The 24390-nt window shown below is 37.8% G+C and overlaps 1 protein-coding gene, 2 long non-coding RNA genes and 1 pseudogene across 3 annotated transcripts; all 4 read right to left on the bottom strand.

The window, feature by feature from the left end:
* Positions 1 to 2964: 2964 nt before the first annotated feature.
* Positions 2965 to 3581, bottom strand: LOC115483107. Its single transcript, XR_003944242.1, has 3 exons — positions 3375 to 3581; positions 3135 to 3313; positions 2965 to 3070 (listed from the first exon to the last, which is right to left on the bottom strand). It is a non-coding gene; the product is annotated as an uncharacterized LOC115483107 (long non-coding RNA).
* A 1693-nt stretch (positions 3582 to 5274) lies between these two features.
* LOC115483106 lies at positions 5275 to 5891 on the bottom strand. The gene is made up of 3 exons (XR_003944241.1): positions 5685 to 5891; positions 5445 to 5623; positions 5275 to 5380 (listed from the first exon to the last, which is right to left on the bottom strand). It is a non-coding gene; the product is annotated as an uncharacterized LOC115483106 (long non-coding RNA).
* Positions 5892 to 13375: 7484 nt separating this feature from the next.
* Positions 13376 to 20291, bottom strand: LOC115483104 (annotated as a pseudogene).
* On the bottom strand, positions 14292 to 15907 carry LOC115483105 (dynein heavy chain 8, axonemal-like). The gene is made up of 3 exons (XM_030224269.1): positions 15288 to 15907; positions 15048 to 15226; positions 14292 to 14983 (listed from the first exon to the last, which is right to left on the bottom strand). The coding sequence occupies exons 1-3, from the start codon at positions 15904 to 15906 to the stop codon at positions 14312 to 14314; spliced, it is 1470 nt and encodes a 489-aa protein (XP_030080129.1). The 5' UTR covers position 15907; the 3' UTR covers positions 14292 to 14311.
* Positions 20292 to 24390: the final 4099 nt, after the last annotated feature.

Raw genomic sequence — 24390 nt, 5'->3', positions numbered from 1 at the left:
GCCTGGATACAAGTGCGTCGAATTAAACATATTTCGGAACAGTTTGCGTCGCTGCTTGCTTGCATTGCATGCCCTCTGCATTTGTTCCACCATTTGGGAAGCTCTTTGTTCTGCGTTGCCAGATATGGCCAATGATTAGTATGTGTCTGTGTGTCTGCCTGTGAGTCTTTCTGTATGTGTGTCTGTGTGTGTCTGTGTGTGCGTCTGTGTGTGTCTGTGTGTGTGTCTGTGTGTGTGTCTGTGTGTGTCTGTGTGTGTGTGTCTGTGTGTGTGTCTGTGTGTGAGGCTGTGTGTGAGGCTGTGTGTGCGTCTATGTGTGTGTGTCTGTGTGTTTCTGTGTGTGTCTGTGTGTGTGTCTGTGTGTGTGTGTCTGTGCGTGTGTGTCTGTGCGTGTGTGTCTGGCTGTATGTATGTTTGTGTGTCTTTTTGTGTGTTTTTCTGTGTGTCTGGCTGTGTGTCTGTTTGTGTGTCTGGATGTGTGTCTGTCTGTGTGTCTGTCTGTGTATCTGTCTGTGTGTCTGTCTGTGTATCTGGCTGTGTGTCTGTCTGTGTGTCTGTCTGTGTGTCTTTCTGTTTATCTGTCTGTGAGTCTGTCTGTGAGTCTGTCTGTGTGTCTGTCTGTGTTTCGAACGGAATAAAACCTGCTGCTAAATGAATTGCGTTATTGCCTGTGGTTATTGTTTCGGATAAAATCTCCTCATGGTAAATGTTTCTTTTTTCTAGTTTCTAAAATAATTCTGTAAATTTCGGTCAAGTATTTATTAAGTCTTTCTACTGGAGCTTTACTAGAAGATTGCTGGAATAATCCAAAATGTCTATATATGTTATATTGTTTTCAGAAGTCAAGGAATAGATTTCTCAAAATTAGCTAAGGCCAAATTATCTTGTCAAAAGCAATCTTAATATTAAAGATTTAGTTTCTATTACGGAATACCACAGTGTTTTGTTATGGACAACGAAAAGTGGCTAATTTCGGAAACTATCACTTTCATACTTCAGGATCAGTTATATATCGAAATCTATAAAGCTCCCCCTCCTTACAAAAGTTCAGTTAACGGGCAAGTGGATAGATTCCATTCCACCTTATACGAAATTATGAAATGTTTAAAAAATAACCGGAAGCAGAACAATTTCAATGTTACAATAGATCCAGACAGAACCACATAGAAAAAAGCAGAACAGAACAGGCAACAGACTTGGAAAATCATAACAAAGAACGTAAAAAATTACAAGACTACAATAGCGGATCTTAGTCTTCTTCGGCTTCAAGCTAACAGCTTGGTATAAGACAGAGACAGTGAAGGAAGACAGGGGTCTGAATTGGGAAAAATATCATAACAAACTAATGATTCCTTTCCCATGGATTGATGACGATTATACGGATCAGCTCATGTTTATATTAATAGCTGAATCATTTAACGATCAAAATTACCTTCCTTAACCATAGTGCAAATGCTTGAGTTTCCTAACGTTTCTATCGTCCACAATAAAACGAGATAATTCACCTATGTGAGTATGTATGGATGGAAAATGGATGGAAAGTATGTGGAGATTGAAAATTTTCTGCGGTAGGAATTAGTCGAGTACCAGCTCATAAGGACACTATTGAAATAACTAAAAACCGCATTACGATGCACAACAAACATAGGTGGAAACATCCCACCTTGGCTATTCGCGTGCTAGAGGAGCAAGCATACCCGCCGAGGCCATCTCTACAGATGCAGACTTAGTCATACAGGTCACTACAGGTCAACCACCATGTTACCGCCGCCATCGACGTAGTTCATAGTGCTGCAGCGATTACCAGCATGGGCAAACGCTGGAGTCACAATGCAGTCGGACGAGGTGAGTTGCACCAAATTTAAAGAAAGTAAGCAAACGCAAAATTTCCTTGTCTCGCCGAAGTAAGCCGATAGGCATGTATCAATGGACTAGCGTCGCTCACATAACGGTAACCGAGGGCAGTTAACTGAAGTACCGTTCACCACCCTTGGTTTTTTCTTTTGCTTGCTAGATGCGCTGAATTGTCCTCAGAATAGGCTGGAGCAGTAGCGAGATGAAATCGCTAAAGACAGAAAATGGTTGGCTAACTTGAGTCATTGGGCTCTGAGCTTGGTCAGTGCAAAGATTAAATCGCTGTCACTATCGCACTCCACTTTTATGTCTCGCTAACTAAAACACGCATGAATATATAAGATTTAATTTGGCTTTAGCAGTGGTTTACTCATCGTCCGTTAGTATGGGGTTTGCCACTCCTTTTTCAGCCTGATACATACATTTGCACAAAACCATTATATCCTGACTTCCCATTTTCAATGGGATCAGCGTATAATATTGAAAAACAATGCTATTATTTATTTGAGATGTGATAATTTTTATTTTAAATTCCAACAATTTAACAATAATAAACGATATGGATTTATTTAACATCACATAATAAAGCAACACCACGAAGCACCCAATGGTCTGGAGGCTTATTAGATTGAAGCCATAATGCACAAATATAATTCAGATCAGTGCGATTAATTTTTTTATAGACAGGACATGTGTATAGTTTTGGATTTTTTGCAGCTGTTGAGTATATAGCATAAACATGAACAACTGGCATAAGGGTAAATAAGACTTTGTTAATTGACTCCACTAGGCGCGATGTTCGCCTCTCCTATTCAGCTCCATCTACATATAAACCATGAATAAAAACTGCCTCTTTAGGGGACTTTTTGCACTCTTCATTATGCATTGTCACTTGGTCTAAAGCCCATCCTTGATGCGCGCGTGCAACTTCTTGACGCATTGCAGTAAGAAATCCTTGAGGATTAAAAAACCCCGACATCCAAAAAACAACTGGTCGCGATCCAAAACACCAATTGTAAAATTGAGTATGTCTGTCGATAAGCTCAGTAAACCAGAAGCCCAAACTAGAAGAGACCCAACTGCCCCGTTTAAATACAGTTGGTTCGCGTGCATTAAAAATATTATCCAGGGCATCTCTTAAGTTTTCGCTCATAATAATAGTTCCTTCCACTGCTAGCAACAGATCTTTAAATGTGGATCGAACAAGGATAATTATCTACAATTAAATAAATATTGAAATATATTCGTTTGTTACTTAATTCTATATTCATTTTACATACTCTTTGCATTCTATCTATTTCCTGTCGAAGAAATATATTCATGGAACTTGTGGCCCCAGCCGCTATGAGGATCTGCTTAACTTCAAATAAATCGAACGCTGGGGGAGTTTTGCTCAACATTTCTCGCACTTGACGAGCAACTCGATCTTCTCGAGTTTCAGATGTTCCGCTTGAGGATTCTTTTTGGATAGGTGGAATGGTAACGGATTACATAAGATAATTTTGATTTGAAATACTTACCTTTGGGTTGAATGGACATTATTTCATCTAATATATTTCTCATTGTATTTGTTTGATAAGTTATTTCGGCATTCGAATTAAAACCATACACTTGTGGAGGATCGACATTGAACATATTATCAATAGCTGATAAATATGCTTCGCGTTCTTTGAAACTGTATACGATGTATCCTTTAAAAAACTGAAAGCTCTCTTCGAAAAGGCCATCATGAAATCAAACTCGTGTAAACGTATTAAGGAGTCGCTTATCGTAATCATCGGTGACACGCCCACCATATTGCACTTCACCGAGCATGTAACGTACGGTTACCCAGCTAATACCCTTTCCAGGCTCAAGATCATCTAAATGGTTTTGCACAAATAAACAACTGGCCAACCAATCAGAGGAGTTAAACTCATAAGGGATATTCCATCCGAGGGGTCCGCTCCTGCACTACGGTATGCAGAAAAGATATTGAATAGACAAGAGACAAATAAAATGGGGACTGTGAATAGTCCAAGAAATCTTGGGATAAATTGGTATAAGTTCGTTTAAGTCCAGCTCGAATTCCTGCTGGTGGCTCATTTGTATATTTTAGTGACATCTGCAGTAGAGTTATAGGAAACATTGGGTGAGGCTCGGTGGTTATCCAAATACGAAATCCTGGATTGATATATATTTTACTTTGTCGTTCTAATTCAAGAATTTGAAACATAAGTTCATTCATGTAGTCTAAACCTAAATGACAGTTTTGCAAAAGCACCCATCCACCTTCCTCCATGCATGTCGCAATTAATTTGCGAGCGTGGATTTCTTGCCCCTGACCCATTGAAATTGGATGACATTTGAGCTCATTCTTTTTAGCTAATAATTCAATATTCGATGAAGGATCTGAGCCAAGGGAAAGAAAACAAATCATTGGCACAAGTTCTCTACTTTCTAATAGTAACTCCTCAAAATTAAGAACTCCCGGCTCTGCGAATCGATCGCCCAATGAATGAGATATATATTTTCAGCCTGTTACATGCATTTGCACAAAACCATTATATCCTGACTTCCCATTTCAATGGGATCAGCTTATAATATTGAAAAACAATGCTATTATTTATTTGAGATGTGATAATTTTTATTTTAAATTCCAACAATTTAACAATAATAAACGATATGGATTTATTTAACATCACATAATAAAGCAACACCACGAAGCACGCAATGGTCTGGAGGCTTATTAGATTGAAGCCATAATGCACAAATATAATTCAGATCAGTGCGATTAATTTTTTTATAGACAGGACATGTGTATAGTTTTGGATTTTTTGCAGCTGTTGAGTATATAGCATAAACATGAACAACTGGCATAAGGGTAAATAAGACTTTGTTAATTGACTCCACTAGGCGCGATGTTCGCCTCTCCTCTCCATAATAAAGCAACACCACGAAGCACCCAATGGTCTGGAGGCTTATTAGATTGAAGCCATAATGTACAAATATAATTCAGATCAGTGTATAGTTTTGGATTTTTTGCAGCTGTTGAGTATATAGCATAAACATGAACAACTGGCATAAGGGTAAATAAGACTTTGTTAATTGACTCCACTAGGCGCGATGTTCGCCTCTCCTATTCAGCTCCATCTACATATAAACCATGAATAAAAACTGCCTCTTTAGGGGACTTTTTGCACTCTTCATTATGCATTGTCACTTGGTCTAAAGCCCATCCTTGATGCGCGCGTGCAACTTCTTGACGCATTGCAGTAAGAAATCCTTGAGGATTAAAAAACCCCGACATCCAAAAAACAACTGGTCGCGATCCAAAACACCAATTGTAAAATTGAGTATGTCTGTCGATAAGCTCAGTAAACCAGAAGCCCAAACTAGAAGAGACCCAACTGCCCCGTTTAAATACAGTTGGTTCGCGTGCATTAAAAATATTATCCAGGGCATCTCTTAAGTTTTCGCTCATAATAATAGTTCCTTCCACTGCTAGCAACAGATCTTTAAATGTGGATCGAACAAGGATAATTATCTACAATTAAATAAATATTGAAATATATTCGTTTGTTATTTAATTCTATATTCATTTTACATACTCTTTGCATTCTATCTATTTCCTGTCGAAGAAATATATTCATGGAACTTGTGGCCCCAGCCGCTATGAGGATCTGCTTAACTTCAAATAAATCGAACGCTGGGGGAGTTTTGCTCAACATTTCTCGCACTTGACGAGCAACTCGATCTTCTCGAGTTTCAGATGTTCCGCTTGAGGATTCTTTTTGGATAGGTGGAATGGTAACGGATTACATAAGATAATTTTGATTTGAAATACTTACCTTTGGGTTGAATGGACATTATTTCATCTAATATATTTCTCATTGTATTTGTTTGATAAGTTATTTCGGCATTCGAATTAAAACCATACACTTGTGGAGGATCGACATTGAACATATTATCAATAGCTGATAAATATGCTTCGCGTTCTTTGAAACTGTATACGATGTATCCTTTAAAAAACTGAAAGCTCTCTTCGAAAAGGCCATCATGAAATCAAACTCGTGTAAACGTATTAAGGAGTCGCTTATCGTAATCATCGGTGACACGCCCACCATATTGCACTTCACCGAGCATGTAACGTACGGTTACCCAGCTAATACCCTTTCCAGGCTCAAGATCATCTAAATGGTTTTGCACAAATAAACAACTGGCCAACCAATCAGAGGAGTTAAACTCATAAGGGATATTCCATCCGAGGGGTCCGCTCCTGTACTACGGTATGCAGAAAAGATATTGAATAGACAAGAGACAAATAAAATGGGGACTGTGAATAGTCCAAGAAATCTTGGGATAAATTGGTATAAGTTCGTTTAAGTCCAGCTCGAATTCCTGCTGGTGGCTCATTTGTATATTTTAGTGACATCTGCAGTAGAGTTATAGGAAACATTGGGTGAGGCTCGGTGGTTATCCAAATACGAAATCCTGGATTGATATATATTTTACTTTGTCGTTCTAATTCAAGAATTTGAAACATAAGTTCATTCATGTAGTCTAAACCTAAATGACAGTTTTGCAAAAGCACCCATCCACCTTCCTCCATGCATGTCGCAATTAATTTGCGAGCGTGGATTTCTTGCCCCTGACCCATTGAAATTGGATGACATTTGAGCTCATTCTTTTTAGCTAATAATTCAATATTCGATGAAGGATCTGAGCCGAGGGGTCCAAATTTTCGCCGCTCCTGTACTACGGTATGCAGAAAAGATATTGAATAGACAAGAGACAAATAAAATGGGGACTGTGAATAGTCCAAGAAATCTTGGGATAAATTGGTATAAGTTCGTTTAAGTCCAGCTCGAATTCCTGCTGGTGGCTCATTTGTATATTTTAGTGACATCTGCAGTAGTGTTATAGGAAACATCGGGTGAGGCTCGGTGGTTATCCAAATACGAAATCCTGGATTGATATATATTTTACTTTGTCGTTCTAATTCAAGAATTTGAAACATAAGTTCATTCATGTAGTCTAAACCTAAATGACAGTTTTGCAAAAGCACCCATCCACCTTCCTCCATGCATGTCGCAATTAATTTGCGAGCGTGGATTTCTTGCCCCTGACCCATTGAAATTGGATGACATTTGAGCTCATTCTTTTTAGCTAATAATTCAATATTCGATGAAGGATCTGAGCCAAGGGAAAGAAAACAAATCATTGGCACAAGTTCTCTACTTTCTAATAGTAACTCCTCAAAATTAAGAACTCCCGGCTCTGCGAATCGATCGCCCAATGAATGAGATATATATTTTCAGCCTGTTACATGCATTTGCACAAAACCATTATATCCTGACTTCCCATTTCAATGGGATCAGCTTATAATATTGAAAAACAATGCTATTATTTATTTGAGATGTGATAATTTTTATTTTAAATTCCAACAATTTAACAATAATAAACGATATGGATTTATTTAACATCACATAATAAAGCAACACCACGAAGCACGCAATGGTCTGGAGGCTTATTAGATTGAAGCCATAATGCACAAATATAATTCAGATCAGTGCGATTAATTTTTTTATAGACAGGACATGTGTATAGTTTTGGATTTTTTGCAGCTGTTGAGTATATAGCATAAACATGAACAACTGGCATAAGGGTAAATAAGACTTTGTTAATTGACTCCACTAGGCGCGATGTTCGCCTCTCCTCTCCATAATAAAGCAACACCACGAAGCACCCAATGGTCTGGAGGCTTATTAGATTGAAGCCATAATGTACAAATATAATTCAGATCAGTGCGATTAATTTTTTTCTAGGCAGGACATGTGTATAGTTTTGGATTTTTTGCAGCTGTTGAGTATATAGCATAAACATGAACAACTGGCATAAGGGTAAATAAGACTTTGTTAATTGACTCCACTAGGCGCGATGTTCGCCTCTCCTATTCAGCTCCATCTACATATAAACCATGAATAAAAACTGCCTCTTTAGGGGACTTTTTGCACTCTTCATTATGCATTGTCACTTGGTCTAAAGCCCATCCTTGATGCGCGCGTGCAACTTCTTGACGCATTGCAGTAAGAAATCCTTGAGGATTAAAAAACCCCGACATCCAAAAAACAACTGGTCGCGATCCAAAACACCAATTGTAAAATTGAGTATGTCTGTCGATAAGCGCAGTAAACCAGAAGCCCAAACTAGAAGAGACCCAACTGCCCCGTTTAAATACAGTTGGTACGCGTGCATTAAAAATATTATCCAGGGCATCTCTTAAGTTTTCGCTCATAATAATAGTTCCTTCCACTGCTAGCAACAGATCTTTAAATGTGGATCGAACAAGGATAATTATCTACAATTAAATAAATATTGAAATATATTCGTTTGTTATTTAATTCTATATTCATTTTACATACTCTTTGCATTCTATCTATTTCCTGTCGAAGAAATATATTCATGGAACTTGTGGCCCCAGCCGCTATGAGGATCTGCTTAACTTCAAATAAATCGAACGCTGGGGGAGTTTTGCTCAACATTTCTCGCACTTGACGAGCAACTCGATCTTCTCGAGTTTCAGATGTTCCGCTTGAGGACTTTTTTTGGGATAGGTGGTATGGTAACGGATTACATAAGACAATTTTGATTTGAAATACTTACATTTGGGTTGAATGGACATTATTTCATCTAATATATTTCTCATTGTATTTGTTTGATAAGTTATTTCGGCATTCGAATTAAAACGATTAATTTTTTTATAGACAGGACATGTGTATAGTTTTGGATTTTTTGCAGCTGTTGAGTATATAGCATAAACATGAACAACTAGCATAAGGGTAAATAAAACTTTGTTAGTTGACTCCACTCCCATCCTTGATGCGCGCGTGCAACTTCTTGACGCATTGCAGTAAGAAATCCTTGAGGATTAAAAAACCCCGACTTCCAAAAAACAACTGGTCGCGATCCAAAACACCAATTGTAAAATTGAGTATGTCTGTCGATAAGCTCAGTAAACCAGAAGCCCAAACTAGAAGAGACCCAACTGCCCCGTTTAAATACAGTTGGTACGCGTGCATTAAAAATATTATCCAGGGCATCTCTTAAGTTTTCGCTCATAATAATAGTTCCTTCCACTGCTAGCAACAGATCTTTAAATGTGGATCGAACAAGGATAATTATCTACAATTAAATAAATATTGAAATATATTCGTATGTTATTTAATTCTATATTCATTTTACATACTCTTTGCATTCTATCTATTTCCTGTCGAAGAAATATATTCATGGAACTTGTGGCCCCAGCCGCTATGAGGATCTGCTTAACTTCAAATAAATCGAACGCTGGGGGAGTTTTGCTCAACATTTCTCGCACTTGACGAGCAACTCGATCTTCTCGAGTTTCAGATGTTCCGCTTGAGGACTTTTTTTGGGATAGGTGGTATGGTACCTGATTACATAAGACAATTTTGATTTGAAATACTTACATTTGGGTTGAATGGACATTATTTCATCTAATATATTTCTCATTGTATTTGTTTGATAAGTTATTTCGGCATTCGAATTAAAACGATTAATTGTATTATAGACAGGACATGTGTATAGTTTTGGATTTTTTGCAGCTGTTGAGTATATAGCATAAACATGAACAACTGGCATAAGGGTAAATAAGACTTTGTTAGTTGACTCCACTAGGCGCGATGTTCGCCTGTCCCATCCAGCTCCATCTACATATAAACCATGAATAAAAACTCCCTCTTTAGGGGGCTTTTTGCACTCTTCTGGACCTACTTTGAGTGCATCATTATGCATTGTCACTTGGTATAAAGCCCATCCTTGATGCGCGCGTGCAACTTCTTGACGCATTGCAGTAAGAAATCCTTGAGGATTAAAAACCCCGACATCCAAAAAACAACTGGTCGCGATCCAAAACACCAATTGTAAAATTGAGTATGTCTGTCGATAAGCTCAGTAAACCAGAAGCCCAAACTAGAAGAGACCCAACTGCCCCGTTTAAATACAGTTGGTACGCGTGCATTAAAAATATTATCCAGGGCATCTCTTAAGTTTTCGCTCATAATAATAGTTCCTTCCACTGCTAGCAACAGATCTTTAAATGTGGATCGAACAAGGATAATTATCTACAATTAAATAAATATTGAAATATATTCGTTTGTTATTTAATTCTATATTCATTTTACATACTCTTTGCATTCTATCTATTTCCTGTCGAAGAAATATATTCATGGAACTTGTGGCCCCAGCCGCTATGAGGATCTGCTTAACTTCAAATAAATCGAACGCTGGGGGAGTTTTGCTCAACATTTCTCGCACTTGACGAGCAACTCGATCTTCTCGAGTTTCAGATGTTCCGCTTGAGGACTTTTTTTGGGATAGGTGGTATGGTAACGGATTACATAAGACAATTTTGATTTGAAATACTTACATTTGGGTTGAATGGACATTATTTCATCTAATATATTTCTCATTGTATTTGTTTGATAAGTTATTTCGGCATTCGAATTAAAACGATTAATTTTTTTATAGACAGGACATGTGTATAGTTTTAGATTTTTTGCAGCTGTTGAGTATATAGCATAAACATGAACAACTGGCATAAGGGTAAATAAGACTTTGTTAGTTGACTCCACTAGGCGCGATGTTCGCCTGTCCCATCCAGCTCCATCTACATATAAACCATGAATAAAAACTCCCTCTTTAGGGGGCTTTTTGCACTCTTCTGGACCTATTTTGAGTGCATCATTATGCATTGTCACTTGGTCTAAAGCCCATCCTTGATGCGCGCGTGCAACTTCTTGACGCATTGCAGTAAGAAATCCTTGAGGTTTAAAAAACCCCGACATCCAAAAAACAACTGGTCGCGATCCAAAACACCAATTGTAAAATTGAGTATGTCTGTCGATAAGCTCAGTAAACCAGAAGCCCAAACTAGAAGAGACCCAACTGCCCCGTTTAAATACAGTTGGTACGCGTGCATTAAAAATATTATCCAGGGCATCTCTTAAGTTTTCGCTCATAATAATAGTTCCTTCCACTGCTAGCAACAGATCTTTAAATGTGGATCGAACAAGGATAATTATCTACAATTAAATAAATATTGAAATATATTCGTTTGTTATTTAATTCTATATTCATTTTACATACTCTTTGCATTCTATCTATTTCCTGTCGAAGAAATATATTCATGGAACTTGTGGCCCCAGCCGCTATGAGGATCTGCTTAACTTCAAATAAATCGAACGCTGGGGGAGTTTTGCTCAACATTTCTCGCACTTGACGAGCAACTCGATCTTCTCGAGTTTCAGATGTTCCGCTTGAGGACTTTTTTTGGGATAGGTGGTATGGTAACGGATTACATAAGACAATTTTGATTTGAAATACTTACATTTGGGTTGAATGGACATTATTTCATCTAATATATTTCTCATTGTATTTGTTTGATAAGTTATTTCGGCATTCGAATTAAAACGATTAATTTTTTTATAGACAGGACATGTGTATAGTTTTAGATTTTTTGCAGCTGTTGAGTATATAGCATAAACATGAACAACTGGCATAAGGGTAAATAAGACTTTGTTAGTTGACTCCACTAGGCGCGATGTTCGCCTGTCCCATCCAGCTCCATCTACATATAAACCATGAATAAAAACTCCCTCTTTAGGGGGCTTTTTGCACTCTTCTGGACCTATTTTGAGTGCATCATTATGCATTGTCACTTGGTCTAAAGCCCATCCTTGATGCGCGCGTGCAACTTCTTGACGCATTGCAGTAAGAAATCCTTGAGGATTAAAAAACCCCGACATCCAAAAAACAACTGGTCGCGATCCAAAACACCAATTGTAAAATTGAGTATGTCTGTCGATAAGCTCAGTAAACCAGAAGCCCAAACTAGAAGAGACCCAACTGCCCCGTTTAAATACAGTTGGTACGCGTGCATTAAAAATATTATCCAGGGCATCTCTTAAGTTTTCGCTCATAATAATAGTTCCTTCCACTGCTAGCAACAGATCTTTAAATGTGGATCGAACAAGGATAATTATCTACAATTAAATAAATATTGAAATATATTCGTATGTTATTTAATTCTATATTCATTTTACATACTCTTTGCATTCTATCTATTTCCTGTCGAAGAAATATATTCATGGAACTTGTGGCCCCAGCCGCTATGAGGATCTGCTTAACTTCAAATAAATCGAACGCTGGGGGAGTTTTGCTCAACATTTCTCGCACTTGACGAGCAACTCGATCTTCTCGAGTTGCATATCTTCCGCTTGAGGACTTTTTTTGGGATAGGTGGTATGGTAACGGATTACATAAGAAAATTTTGATTTGAAATACTTACATTTGGGTTGAATGGACATCATTTCATCTAATATATTTCTCATTGTATTTGTTTGATAAGTTATTTCGGCATTCGAATTAAAACGATTAATTTTTTTATAGACAGGACATGTGTATAGTTTTGGATTTTTTGCAGCTGTTGAGTATATAGCATAAACATGAACAACTGGCATAAGGGTAAATAAGACTTTGTTAGTTGACTCCACTAGGCGCGATGTTCGCCTGTCCCATCCAGCTCCATCTACATATAAACCATGAATGAAAACTCCCTCTTTAGGGGACTTTTTGCACTCTTCTGGACCTACTTTGAGTGCATCATTATGCATTGTCACTTGGTCTAAAGCCCATCCTTGATGCGCGCGTGCAACTTCTTGACGCATTGCAGTAAGAAATCCTTGAGGATTAAAAAACCCCGACATCCAAAAAACAACTGGTCGCGATCCAAAACACCAATTGTAAAATTGAGTATGTCTGTCGATAAGCTCAGTAAACCAGAAGCCCAAACTAGAAGAGACCCAACTGCCCCGTTTAAATACAGTTGGTACGCGTGCATTAAAAATATTATCCAGGGCATCTCTTAAGTTTTCGCTCATAATAATAGTTCCTTCCACTGCTAGCAACAGATCTTTAAATGTGGATCGAACAAGGATAATTATCTACAATTAAATAAATATTGAAATATATTGGTTTGTTATTTAATTCTATATTCATTTTACATACTCTTTGCATTCTATCTATTTCCTGTCGAAGAAATATATTCATGGAACTTGTGGCCCCAGCCGCTATGAGGATCTGCTTAACTTCAAATAAATCGAACGCTGGGGGAGTTTTGCTCAACATTTCTCGCACTTGACGAGCAACTCGATCTTCTCGAGTTTCAGACGTTCCGCTTGAGGATTCTTTTTGGATAGGTGGAATGGTAACGGATTACATAAGATAATTTTGATTTGTAATACTTACCTTTGGGTTGAATGGACATTATTTCATCTAATATATTTCTCATTGTATTTGTTTGATAAGTTATTTCGGCATTCGAATTAAAACCATACACTTGTGGAGGATCGACATTGAACATATTATCAATAGCTGATAAATATGCTTCGCGTTCTTTGAAACTGTATACGATGTATCCTTTAAAAAACTGAAAGCTCTCTTCGAAAAGGCCATCATGAAATCAAACTCGTGTAAACGTATTAAGGAGTCGCTTATCGTAATCATCGGTGACACGCCCACCATATTGCACTTCACCGAGCATGTAACGTACGGTTACCCAGCTAATACCCTTTCCAGGCTCAAGATCATCTAAATGGTTTTGCACAAATAAACAACTGGCCAACCAATCAGAGGAGTTAAACTCATAAGGGATATTCCATCCGAGGGGTCCGCTCCTGTACTACGGTATGCAGAAAAGATATTGAATAGACAAGAGACAAATAAAATGGGGACTGTGAATAGTCCAAGAAATCTTGGGATAAATTGGTATAAGTTCGTTTAAGTCCAGCTCGAATTCCTGCTGGTGGCTCATTTGTATATTTTAGTGACATCTGCAGTAGTGTTATAGGAAACATTGGGTGAGGCTCGGTGGTTATCCAAATACGAAATCCTGGATTGATATATATTTTACTTTGTCGTTCTAATTCAAGAATTTGAAACATAAGTTCATTCATGTAGTCTAAACCTAAATGACAGTTTTGCAAAAGCACCCATCCACCTTCCTCCATGCATGTCGCAATTAATTTGCGAGCGTGGATTTCTTGCCCCTGACCCATTGAAATTGGATGACATTTGAGCTCATTCTTTTTAGCTAATAATTCAATATTCGATGAAGGATCTGAGCCAAGGGAAAGAAAACAAATCATTGGCACAAGTTCTCTACTTTCTAATAGTAACTCCTCAAAATTAAGAACTCCCGGCTCTGCGAATCGATCGCCCAATGAATGAGATATATATTTTCAGCCTGTTACATGCATTTGCACAAAACCATTATATCCTGACTTCCCATTTCAATGGGATCAGCGTATAATATTGAAACACAATGCTATTATTTATTTGAGACTTGATAATTTTTATTTTAAATTCCAACAATTTAACAATAATAAACGAAATGGATTTATTTAACATCACATAATAAAGCAACACCACGAAGCACCCAATGGTCTGGAGGCTTATTAGATTGAAGCCATAATGCACAAATATAATTCAGATCAGTGCGATTAATTTTTTTATAGACTGGACATGTGTATAGTTTTGGATTTTTTGCAGCTGTTGAGTATATAGCATAAACATGAACAACTGGCATAAGGGTAAATAAGACTTTGTTAGTTGACTCCACTAGGCGCGATGTTCGCCTGTCCCATCCAGCTCCATCTACATATAACCCATGAATAAAAACTCCCTCTTTAGGGGGCTTTTTGCACTCTTCTGGACCTACTTTGAGTGCATCATTATGCATTGTCACTTGGTCTAAAGCCCATCCTTGATGCGCGCGTGCAACTTCTTGACGCATTGCAGTAAGAAATCCTTGAGGATTAAAAAATCCCGACATCCAAAAAACAACTGGTCGCGATCCAAAACACCAATTGTAAAATTGAGTATGTCTGTCGATAAGCTCAGTAAACCAGAAGCCCAAACTAGAAGAGACCCAACTGCCCCGTTTAAATACAGTTGGTACGCGTGCATTAAAAATATTATCCAGGGCATCTCTTAAGTTTTCGCTCATAATAATAGTTCCTTCCACTGCTAGCAACAGATCTTTAAATGTGGATCGAACAAGGATAATTATCTACAATTAAATAAGTATTGAAATATATTCGTTTGTTATTTAATTCTATATTCATTTTACATACTCTTTGCATTCTATCTATTTCCTGTCGAAGAAATATATTCATGGAACTTGTGGCCCCAGCCGCTATGAGGATCTGCTTAACTTCAAATAAATCGAACGCTGGGGGAGTTTTGCTCAACATTTCTCGCACTTGACGAGCAACTCGATCTTCTCGAGTTTCAGATGTTCCGCTTGAGGATTCTTTTTGGATAGGTGGTATGGTAACGGATTACATAAGACAATTTTGATTTGAAATACTTACCTTTGGGTTGAATGGACATTATTTCATCTAATATATTTCTCATTGTATTTGTTTGATAAGTTATTTCGGCATTCGAATTAAAACCATACACTTGTGGAGGATCGACATTGAACATATTATCAATAGCTGATAAATATGCTTCGCGTTCTTTGAAACTGTATACGATGTATCCTTTAAAAAACTGAAAGCTCTCTTCGAAAAGGCCATCATGAAACCAAACTCGTGTAAACGTATTAAGGAGTCGCTTATCGTAATCATCGGTGACACGCCCACCATATTGCACTTCACCGAGCATGTAACGTACGGTTACCCAGCTAATACCCTTTCCAGGCTCAAGATCATCTAAATGGTTTTGCACAAATAAACAACTGGCCAACCAATCAGAGGAGTTAAACTCATAAGGGATATTCCATCCGAGGGGTCCAAATTTTCGCCGCTCCTGTACTACGGTATGCAGAAAAGATATTGAATAGACAAGAGACAAATAAAATGGGGACTGTGAATAGTCCAAGAAATCTTGGGATAAATTGGTATAAGTTCGTTTAAGTCCAGCTCGAATTCCTGCTGGTGGCTCATTTGTATATTTTAGTGACATCTGCAGTAGTGTTATAGGAAACATTGGGTGAGGCTCGGTGGTTATCCAAATACGAAATCCTGGATTGATATATATTTTACTTTGTCGTTCTAATTCAAGAATTTGAAACATAAGTTCATTCATGTAGTCTAAACCTAAATGACAGTTTTGCAAAAGCACCCATCCACCTTCCTCCATGCATGTCGCAATTAATTTGCGAGCGTGGATTTCTTGCCCCTGACCCATTGAAATTGGATGACATTTGAGCTCATTCTTTTTAGCTAATAATTCAATATTCGATGAAGGATCTGAGCCAAGGGAAAGAAAACAAATCATTGGCACAAGTTCTCTACTTTCTAATAGTAACTCCTCAAAATTAAGAACTCCCGGCTCTGCGAATCGATCGCCCAATGAATGAGATATATATTTTCAGCCTGTTACATGCATTTGCACAAAACCATTATATCCTGACTTCCCATTTCAATGGGATCAGCGTATAATATTGAAACACAATGCTATTATTTATTTGAGACTTGATAATTTTTATTTTAAATTCCAACAATTTAACAATAATAAACGAAATGGATTTATTTAACATCACATAATAAAGCAACACCACGAAGCACCCAATGGTCTGGAGGCTTATTAGATTGAAGCCATAATGCACAAATATAATTCAGATCAGTGCGATTAATTTTTTTATAGACTGGACATGTGTATAGTTTTGGATTTTTTGCAGCTGTTGAGTATATAGCATAAACATGAACAACTGGCATAAGGGTAAATAAGACTTTGTTAGTTGACTCCACTAGGCGCGATGTTCGCCTGTCCCATCCAGCTCCATCTACATATAACCCATGAATAAAAACTCCCTCTTTAGGGGGCTTTTTGCACTCTTCTGGACCTACTTTGAGTGCATCATTATGCATTGTCACTTGGTCTAAAGCCCATCCTTGATGCGCGCGTGCAACTTCTTGACGCATTGCAGTAAGAAATCCTTGAGGATTAAAAAATCCCGACATCCAAAAAACAACTGGTCGCGATCCAAAACACCAATTGTAAAATTGAGTATGTCTGTCGATAAGCTCAGTAAACCAGAAGCCCAAACTAGAAGAGACCCAACTGCCCCGTTTAAATACAGTTGGTACGCGTGCATTAAAAATATTATCCAGGGCATCTCTTAAGTTTTCGCTCATAATAATAGTTCCTTCCACTGCTAGCAACAGATCTTTAAATGTGGATCGAACAAGGATAATTATCTACAATTAAATAAGTATTGAAATATATTCGTTTGTTATTTAATTCTATATTCATTTTACATACTCTTTGCATTCTATCTATTTCCTGTCGAAGAAATATATTCATGGAACTTGTGGCCCCAGCCGCTATGAGGATCTGCTTAACTTCAAATAAATCGAACGCTGGGGGAGTTTTGCTCAACATTTCTCGCACTTGACGAGCAACTCGATCTTCTCGAGTTTCAGATGTTCCGCTTGAGGATTCTTTTTGGATAGGTGGTATGGTAACGGATTACATAAGACAATTTTGATTTGAAATACTTACCTTTGGGTTGAATGGACATTATTTCATCTAATATATTTCTCATTGTATTTGTTTGATAAGTTATTTCGGCATTCGAATTAAAACCATACACTTGTGGAGGATCGACATTGAACATATTATCAATAGCTGATAAATATGCTTCGCGTTCTTTGAAACTGTATACGATGTATCCTTTAAAAAACTGAAAGCTCTCTTCGAAAAGGCCATCATGAAACCAAACTCGTGTAAACGTATTAAGGAGTCGCTTATCGTAATCATCGGTGACACGCCCACCATATTGCACTTCACCGAGCATGTAACGTACGGTTACCCAGCTAATACCCTTTCCAGGCTCAAGATCATCTAAATGGTTTTGCACAAATAAACAACTGGCCAACCAATCAGAGGAGTTAAACTCATAAGGGATATTCCATCCGAGGGGTCCAAATTTTCGCCGCTCCTGTACTACGGTATGCAGAAAAGATATTGAATAGACAAGAGACAAATAAAATGGGGACTGTGAATAGTCCAAGAAATCTTGGGATAAATTGGTATAAGTTCGTTTAAGTCCAGCTCGAATTCCTGCTGGTGGCTCATTTGTATATTTTAGTGACATCTGCAGTAGTGTTATAGGAAACATCGGGTGAGGCTCGGTGGTTATCCAAATACGAAATCCTGGATTGATATATATTTTACTTTGTCGTTCTAATTCAAGAATTTGAAACATAAGTTCATTCATGTAGTCTAAACCTAAATGACAGTTTTGCAAAAGCACCCATCCACCTTCCTCCATGCATGTCGCAATTAATTTGCGAGCGTGGATTTCTTGCCCCTGACCCATTGAAATTGGATGACATTTGAGCTCATTCTTTTTAGCTAATAATTCAATATTCGATGAAGGATCTGAGCCAAGGGAAAGAAAACAAATCATTGGTACAAGTTCTCTACTTTCTAATAGTAACTCCTCAAAATTAAGAACTCCCGGCTCTGCGAATCGTTCGCCCAATGAATGAGATATATATTTTCTACTTTGGGCAATAGTTCGGTCCATACACCAGGAACGAATAAGAAGCATCTTGCGAAATGGATCAAGTGAATTAAAACCATCTGGTATAACTTCATTTTCAGGAGAATCTTTTTTAAACCATATAAACCAGCCTCGCTCATTTCCGCTTATTTTAGTAAGTATGTTAACAAATGGTGATAAACTAGTAAGCTGTACCAGATTCAGCCATGTTTCATCTGTTACCCAGCGAAATGGCACAGGAGGACAGTCGTTTAAATTTATTGCTGCACCTCCCTTAATGAATGTCTGGAAATCATCAAATGTAATCAATTCTAATTGGCGATCAATACTCAATGCCATAAGAAGCACAAACAAAAATTTATCCTTTTCATAAAGTCCACGAGATTTATATCTATAAATTTCCAGTGTTAAGTAATTTATTATTCGTTTTATACGCTTCTGTATAATATGAGTCTTTGCTGAATTATGCATAGAAGCATCAAATCGATCTAAGAATTGGACCAAAGATGTTTGGTACATGTTGTTAACCATAGTCATACTACAAACGAGAAAGTATAGCACGCTCCCTCGAGTGGCCACAACACGATATTCTTCACGAGCGGCATTTATCTTAAACTCTGTTAATTTGGCCACTTCAATTTTTTCTTTGACATCAATAGCTGTGTTTTTACTTGTGTTCAGTACTTCAATAACTGTTACATCATCAAGTAGACTTCCTTGTGTAGTAGATAATTTATGCAGCAGATTTGCCTCAAGCTCTTTCATTTTTTTCATATTTACTGTAACTGTCTCCACTAATTGGACACGTTCATCTTCTAGCTCTTTTCTTTCAGTAAGTATGACACGACCTAATAATTGATCCTCTAATCCACGCATCGTGACAGTAAAGTCAATAATCGAGGTTCTTGCAAAAATTTCCGGTGTATAAGCTGGATTAGGAAGCTTAGTTGTAATGTAACACCTAAACTCTGGATTCCAGTCAACCTCCTTATCACCTATTTTAATTTTGTATTGCGTGCCTACTTTAAGCAAGTTACGATCCAGTAAATTATCTAGACAGGGATCCAATTCTTCTGCAACATCTTCAATAATTATAGGATATCCCAAGTTCAGAGAATCTTCAATATGATTACGAAAATATTTGTGATTTAAGGTGGTAATGATTAACTGATTTTGTTTCTCCATATTTTTTATCCAAACTTTTCCTTGAGATTGAGGGTCGATGAGTAATGGAAAGCGTCTGGCCTTTGTTGCAATTATTCCATTTTGTATAGATAGTTCATCAGTGGGCAGTCCTTGTATATTCCACTCACCAATTTGTGAGCGATCTGTAAGATTATCTATGATATTTACACTCGCTGAAATCGGAATCATTTTCTCAATAATTTGTTTAGTCCAGAGACTTAAGAAAATACTGCGAAACTCTTGATTAAAGGGACCAGTATAAGACAGAAATGCAGTAAGCAAAACAACATCTCCTACCAAACGTTCAGTTTCACTTTTGAATGACGCTATCTGTTCTGTCCAACGAATTTTTTCGCCAGCTAATCCACCAATAAGAGCAGTTGCAGCATCCATTTTGTCCTGACATTTTTTTGCTTCAGCCAAAACAGTTTGTTTTTTAGAAATAGCTTCTTCTAATGTCCGTTGTACTTCGGCTAATTCATTTTCTTTTTGTTGTAGTAATTCTTCAGCTTCACGTAAATCCTCTGATGCTCTTTGATATTTTGCCTCTTGAACAGCTAAGTTGGCTTTTAATGGAAGAACTTCTTTATTAACTTCAAAATATTTAGCCATAGCCATTGTCCATGACAGCAATCCAGCTACGTTTCCACAAGCCACTTTCGCAGCTTCAAAAGTATATTGACTGGAAAAATAGAATTTGTTTACCACAATTTAAATAAGATTAATATTTATGAACCCTTTTATGTGTTAAGAACGTAGATATATTACAAAGGTAGTGCGCGGTAAATATGAATATAATAAAAAAGTGCATTAGAAGTAAATGACGGAAACATTTTAATAAGAAGTTAAAATTCAATAGTTTAAATAAATGGCAGTTTAGATTTACCCCTCGCCGCATTTCTCGAAAAAAGGCATGACGAATGATTCCACATTGTCGGCTGAAGACAATCGAGAATAATGCTTAGCTAATATGTACATTTATTAATTTATGTACTGTACAGCAGTGACGAATGGTTCAGATTTAAATAAATGCCGTCCAACTGGCAGTTTAGAATTACACCTCAGTCTGCGAAACTCATAGTAAATTATTCGTGCGGACCATTATTAATTATCATAAGACATTCTTAAAAGGACGATGCTTACGATATAATATGCATATCCGCGCAATCCTAGACAACCTATTTTGATGAGAGAATCAGAGACACTCTGGTATATGAAACCATAGGTTTCTTCTTTTGCTTGCTAAATGAGCTGAATTGTCCTCAGAATAGACTGAAACAGTAGCGAGATGTAATTGCTGAAGCCAGCAAATAGTTGGCTAACGTGAGACATTGGGTTCTGAGCTTGGTTAGCACAAAGTTCTGGGCTCTGTCTTCTGTTTCCCAGCTTATTTTGCTATCACTATGGCACTCAACTTATATGTGTCTCGCTAAAAAACCCGCATGAATACAAAACATTTAATTTAGCTTTAACAGCGGTTTACTCATCGGCTTAAATATTCTTTTAATGTTTCGTTTGATCGTTCGATTTTCACAATTACACTATGAATCTATTTTTATCTTTCTTGGTGGGGGACTTGACTTCGCCCCTTACTATTATTGGCCTTGTGGCACAGTTATAGTTGTTAATTATACAAAGGTATTATACGGCAGCGTTCTGGAGTAATGCCATTTATTCTTACTTCGACTGACTTGTGACTTTAAATTAAACTAAAGCTAGACCAAAAAGTTGGGCCCATCAGCTACAAACTACAAAGCTACAGCCGGCAAGCCGACACAGCATAAGTGATAACACAGCAACTCTCAGCATAGTCGAGTGACAGGTTAACGTTGCCGACCGTAGTGGTCGGCTTGCTGAACTCAGGTGTCAGCGGGATGTGGTTGGAAGAACAGATCAGTGCTGCGCAATGGAGATAACATTGAACTATTTTTAATGTGTAATATTCAACCATCTTTAAATAAGCAATACATAATTGGCATTAGAGAAACTGGTGACCTTGGCATGAACTGGAAACATTACTTTTTTGAATGCAGGCAATGTAGCATGAATCGATCATTTGGATTCTTTGGCTCCCAGTTTGATTGGACCAGCAAACGTCATTCTATTTTGAACTATATAGAACTATTTAAAATATTTATGATTCGTGCTGGAGTGACTAAGTACCCCAGAGAATGGTCATTATGATTCGGTGGATCGGCAAACGGGCAAGATCCGTCTTCTATCCGAACCGGGAGCAGAAGTACAATGAACTGCGGCATCTGTTTTTGTTTAACTAAAAAAGCATTGCGAAACAAATCACTAAAATTTACTGTTCTACCTATTGTAGTATTGCCGTCAGTTCTTGCAATTCATGCAGTTCACGCCTTCCAATGGAGCTCCAGGAAAAAAGGTTTTTCAGATTTCAATAGTAGTCGATGACATCGGTAAAACTTCAGTTCGAACACCCCTTTAATGATTTTAAATTGAAAAAAGTGTTATACAGAACCACTAACGCTTCAGGGATCATTGCGTTCCAGCAGTGCAATTGCAGATGCAGGTTGAGTGTTTCTGTTGCGCAGAGGATATGTTGCTGTCACCGACCACGGCACAGTTTATAGCAGTTTTATTGCAAGCGGATTCTCATTTTTACCTATCGTTCATTGAAATCCGTTAATAATTCAAAAGTTATTAAACCACACCACACATGCTATTACCGTATCTAAGCGTACGAAATTAGTTACAATATCGTAAATGACCTCATAACTTCATGTAAACGAAAGCTGCCCTAAAATGCACCTATCTTTGTGGGATTTGAGATCTTATTGTCTGTCTTCGAGTGTACTTGTCTGTCTGAGCCTGTATAACTGCCTGTGTCTATCTATGTATGTCTGTTTCTGTGTGTCTGTCTGTCTGTATTTGTCTATTTCAGTTTGTGGCATTCTGTCTGTCTGTGTGTGTCTGTCTGCCTCTGTGTGTCAGTCTGTCTGTGTCTCTCGGTTTGTTTGTGTCGGACTATCTGTATGTGCCAATATGAGCCTGTCTCTGTCAGTCTATTGCTGTCTGTATCTGTCTGTGACTGTCTGAGTCTACCTGTATCTGTGTGCCTCTGCCTTTGTCTGTTTACGTCTGTCTGTCAATGCATGTCTGCCTATGCTACTCTGTCTGTGTCTATCTGTTTTTGTCTGTTTGTGTGCATCTGTTTGTTTGTGTCTGTTTGTTTGTGTCTGTTTGTTTGTGTACGATTGTTTGTCTTTCTGACTGTTTTTGTCTGTGTTCAATGGGTGCCAAAATTAAATCAAGACAACATTTACTCAAAAAGCAATCACAGATTTATAACAAGATCCGGAAGAGCATCTCAAACAAGGATACGTTATCTGTCATGGATAAATTGGCAGAAAAGTTTGCTGCCAATCATCTGACGCTGATCCAAATAGGTGTCGTTGACTGTCAATATTTTAATGATAAAATAAACGATGGAATAATAGAAAATAGGAGCTATAAAGAGGAGTCCCTGACGAAAGTCCCAGTTGCCGACAACGCAATAGATACCGAGCAAACAGCATCCATCCAACCGAAGACATCCAAGGCACAACACAAAAAGAAAGAAATAATATTTCCCCAAAGGAGCTAGAGCCCATCGGATATTATGGTAGACCTTGTGGACAGAAGAGTTCTAAAAGTAAAGCAGCTCATGCAAGAAGGTATGTCAATCTAGAGCAGCCAGGAAGAAATCCATGGACATGCAATCAATGCACCAAAGCACACAATTATGCAAATAAAAAAGAGACCATCAGTAGCAATTGCGCTTATCCAGATTAAAAATAAGTTCGGAAAATTCGAGCCGCTAAGCGCTCTTATAGATGGGAGGCACGCAAAAAAGAAGCCGCACAACAGTTAAAACTGCGCCGCCTCAAACGGAACGTGGAAGTTCAGGGAAATTCTCAAAATTTGGAAATGTTTTAAAATGGCGTTTGCTTAACCATCAAATCCTGGTTTAAAAACCAATTTGTCAGCACAACGCAGCCATCTGTGATGCCAAATCTTCAGAGAGCTCAACCGAGCAAGAAAATTGAAATGGATGTCAATAAGGATTGGACACTTTTTAACGAGCCCAGTCAAATTGATGTTATTGGCGTTGATTTACTTCCCCTCATAATGTTGGGAAAAATGATGAAAATCAACCAAACACTGGAACAAAACACTAAACTAGGATGGAGCTAATCAGCGCATCACCAACGATATGTCTGGACGTCCCTGAGAACTCTTATAAACATCAAAAATTAGGATATTCACATAAGTAGACACAGGAACCGTATTAAGAGGAGAAACCAGGGGCAGAATGTTTAGGCATGAACATATTTGAGGATTCTAAATATGCCGTCACATTGTTTCTTCGAACCGGAAAATACAAGACTAAAGATCATCATAGTCATATGTCTGTCCGACTATGTCTGTCTATATGGCTCTATCTGTGTGTCTGTCTATCTATATATATCTATATATAAAAGTCTTTCCCAAAGAGTAGTCTGTTTTTGTCTGTTTGTCTGTAAGTGTCAGTCTGTGTGACGGTCTGTGTGTCTGTCTGTGTGTCTGTCTGTGTGTCTGTCGGTGTGTCTGTATGTGTGTCTGTCTGCGTGTGCGTCTGTGTTTCTGTCTGTATTTGTGTCTGTGTGACTGTCTGTGTGTGTCTGTGTGTGTGTCTGTATGTGTGTCTGTGTGTCTGTCTATGTGCCTGTCCGCATGTTTGAAAGCGTCTGTCTCTTTGTTTGCGTTTGTCTGTGTCTGTCGGACTGTGT

Source organism: Drosophila hydei, unplaced genomic scaffold, assembly GCF_003285905.1.
Source record: "Drosophila hydei strain 15085-1641.00,03,60 unplaced genomic scaffold, DhydRS2 tig00000432-arrow-arrow-pilon, whole genome shotgun sequence".
NCBI classification, from domain to species: Eukaryota; Metazoa; Arthropoda; class Insecta; order Diptera; family Drosophilidae; genus Drosophila; species Drosophila hydei.
Note: the sequence above shows the minus strand (reverse complement) of the source record. Positions and strands in the feature narration are given on the sequence as shown.

What these genes read in the sequence shown, in the direction of transcription:
- LOC115483105 (XM_030224269.1), bottom strand. Translation starts at nt 15,906, where the DNA reads ATGTTTCCTATAACACTACTGCAGATGTCACTAAAATATACAAATGAG. An exon ending in AATGTCCATTCAACCCAAAG is followed by an intron (nt 15,227 to 15,287) that starts GTAAGTATTTCA and finishes CTATCCAAAAAG; the next exon opens with AATCCTCAAGCGGAACATCT. An exon ending in AAATAGATAGAATGCAAAGA is followed by an intron (nt 14,984 to 15,047) that starts GTATGTAAAATG and finishes ATTTAATTGTAG; the next exon opens with ATAATTATCCTTGTTCGATC.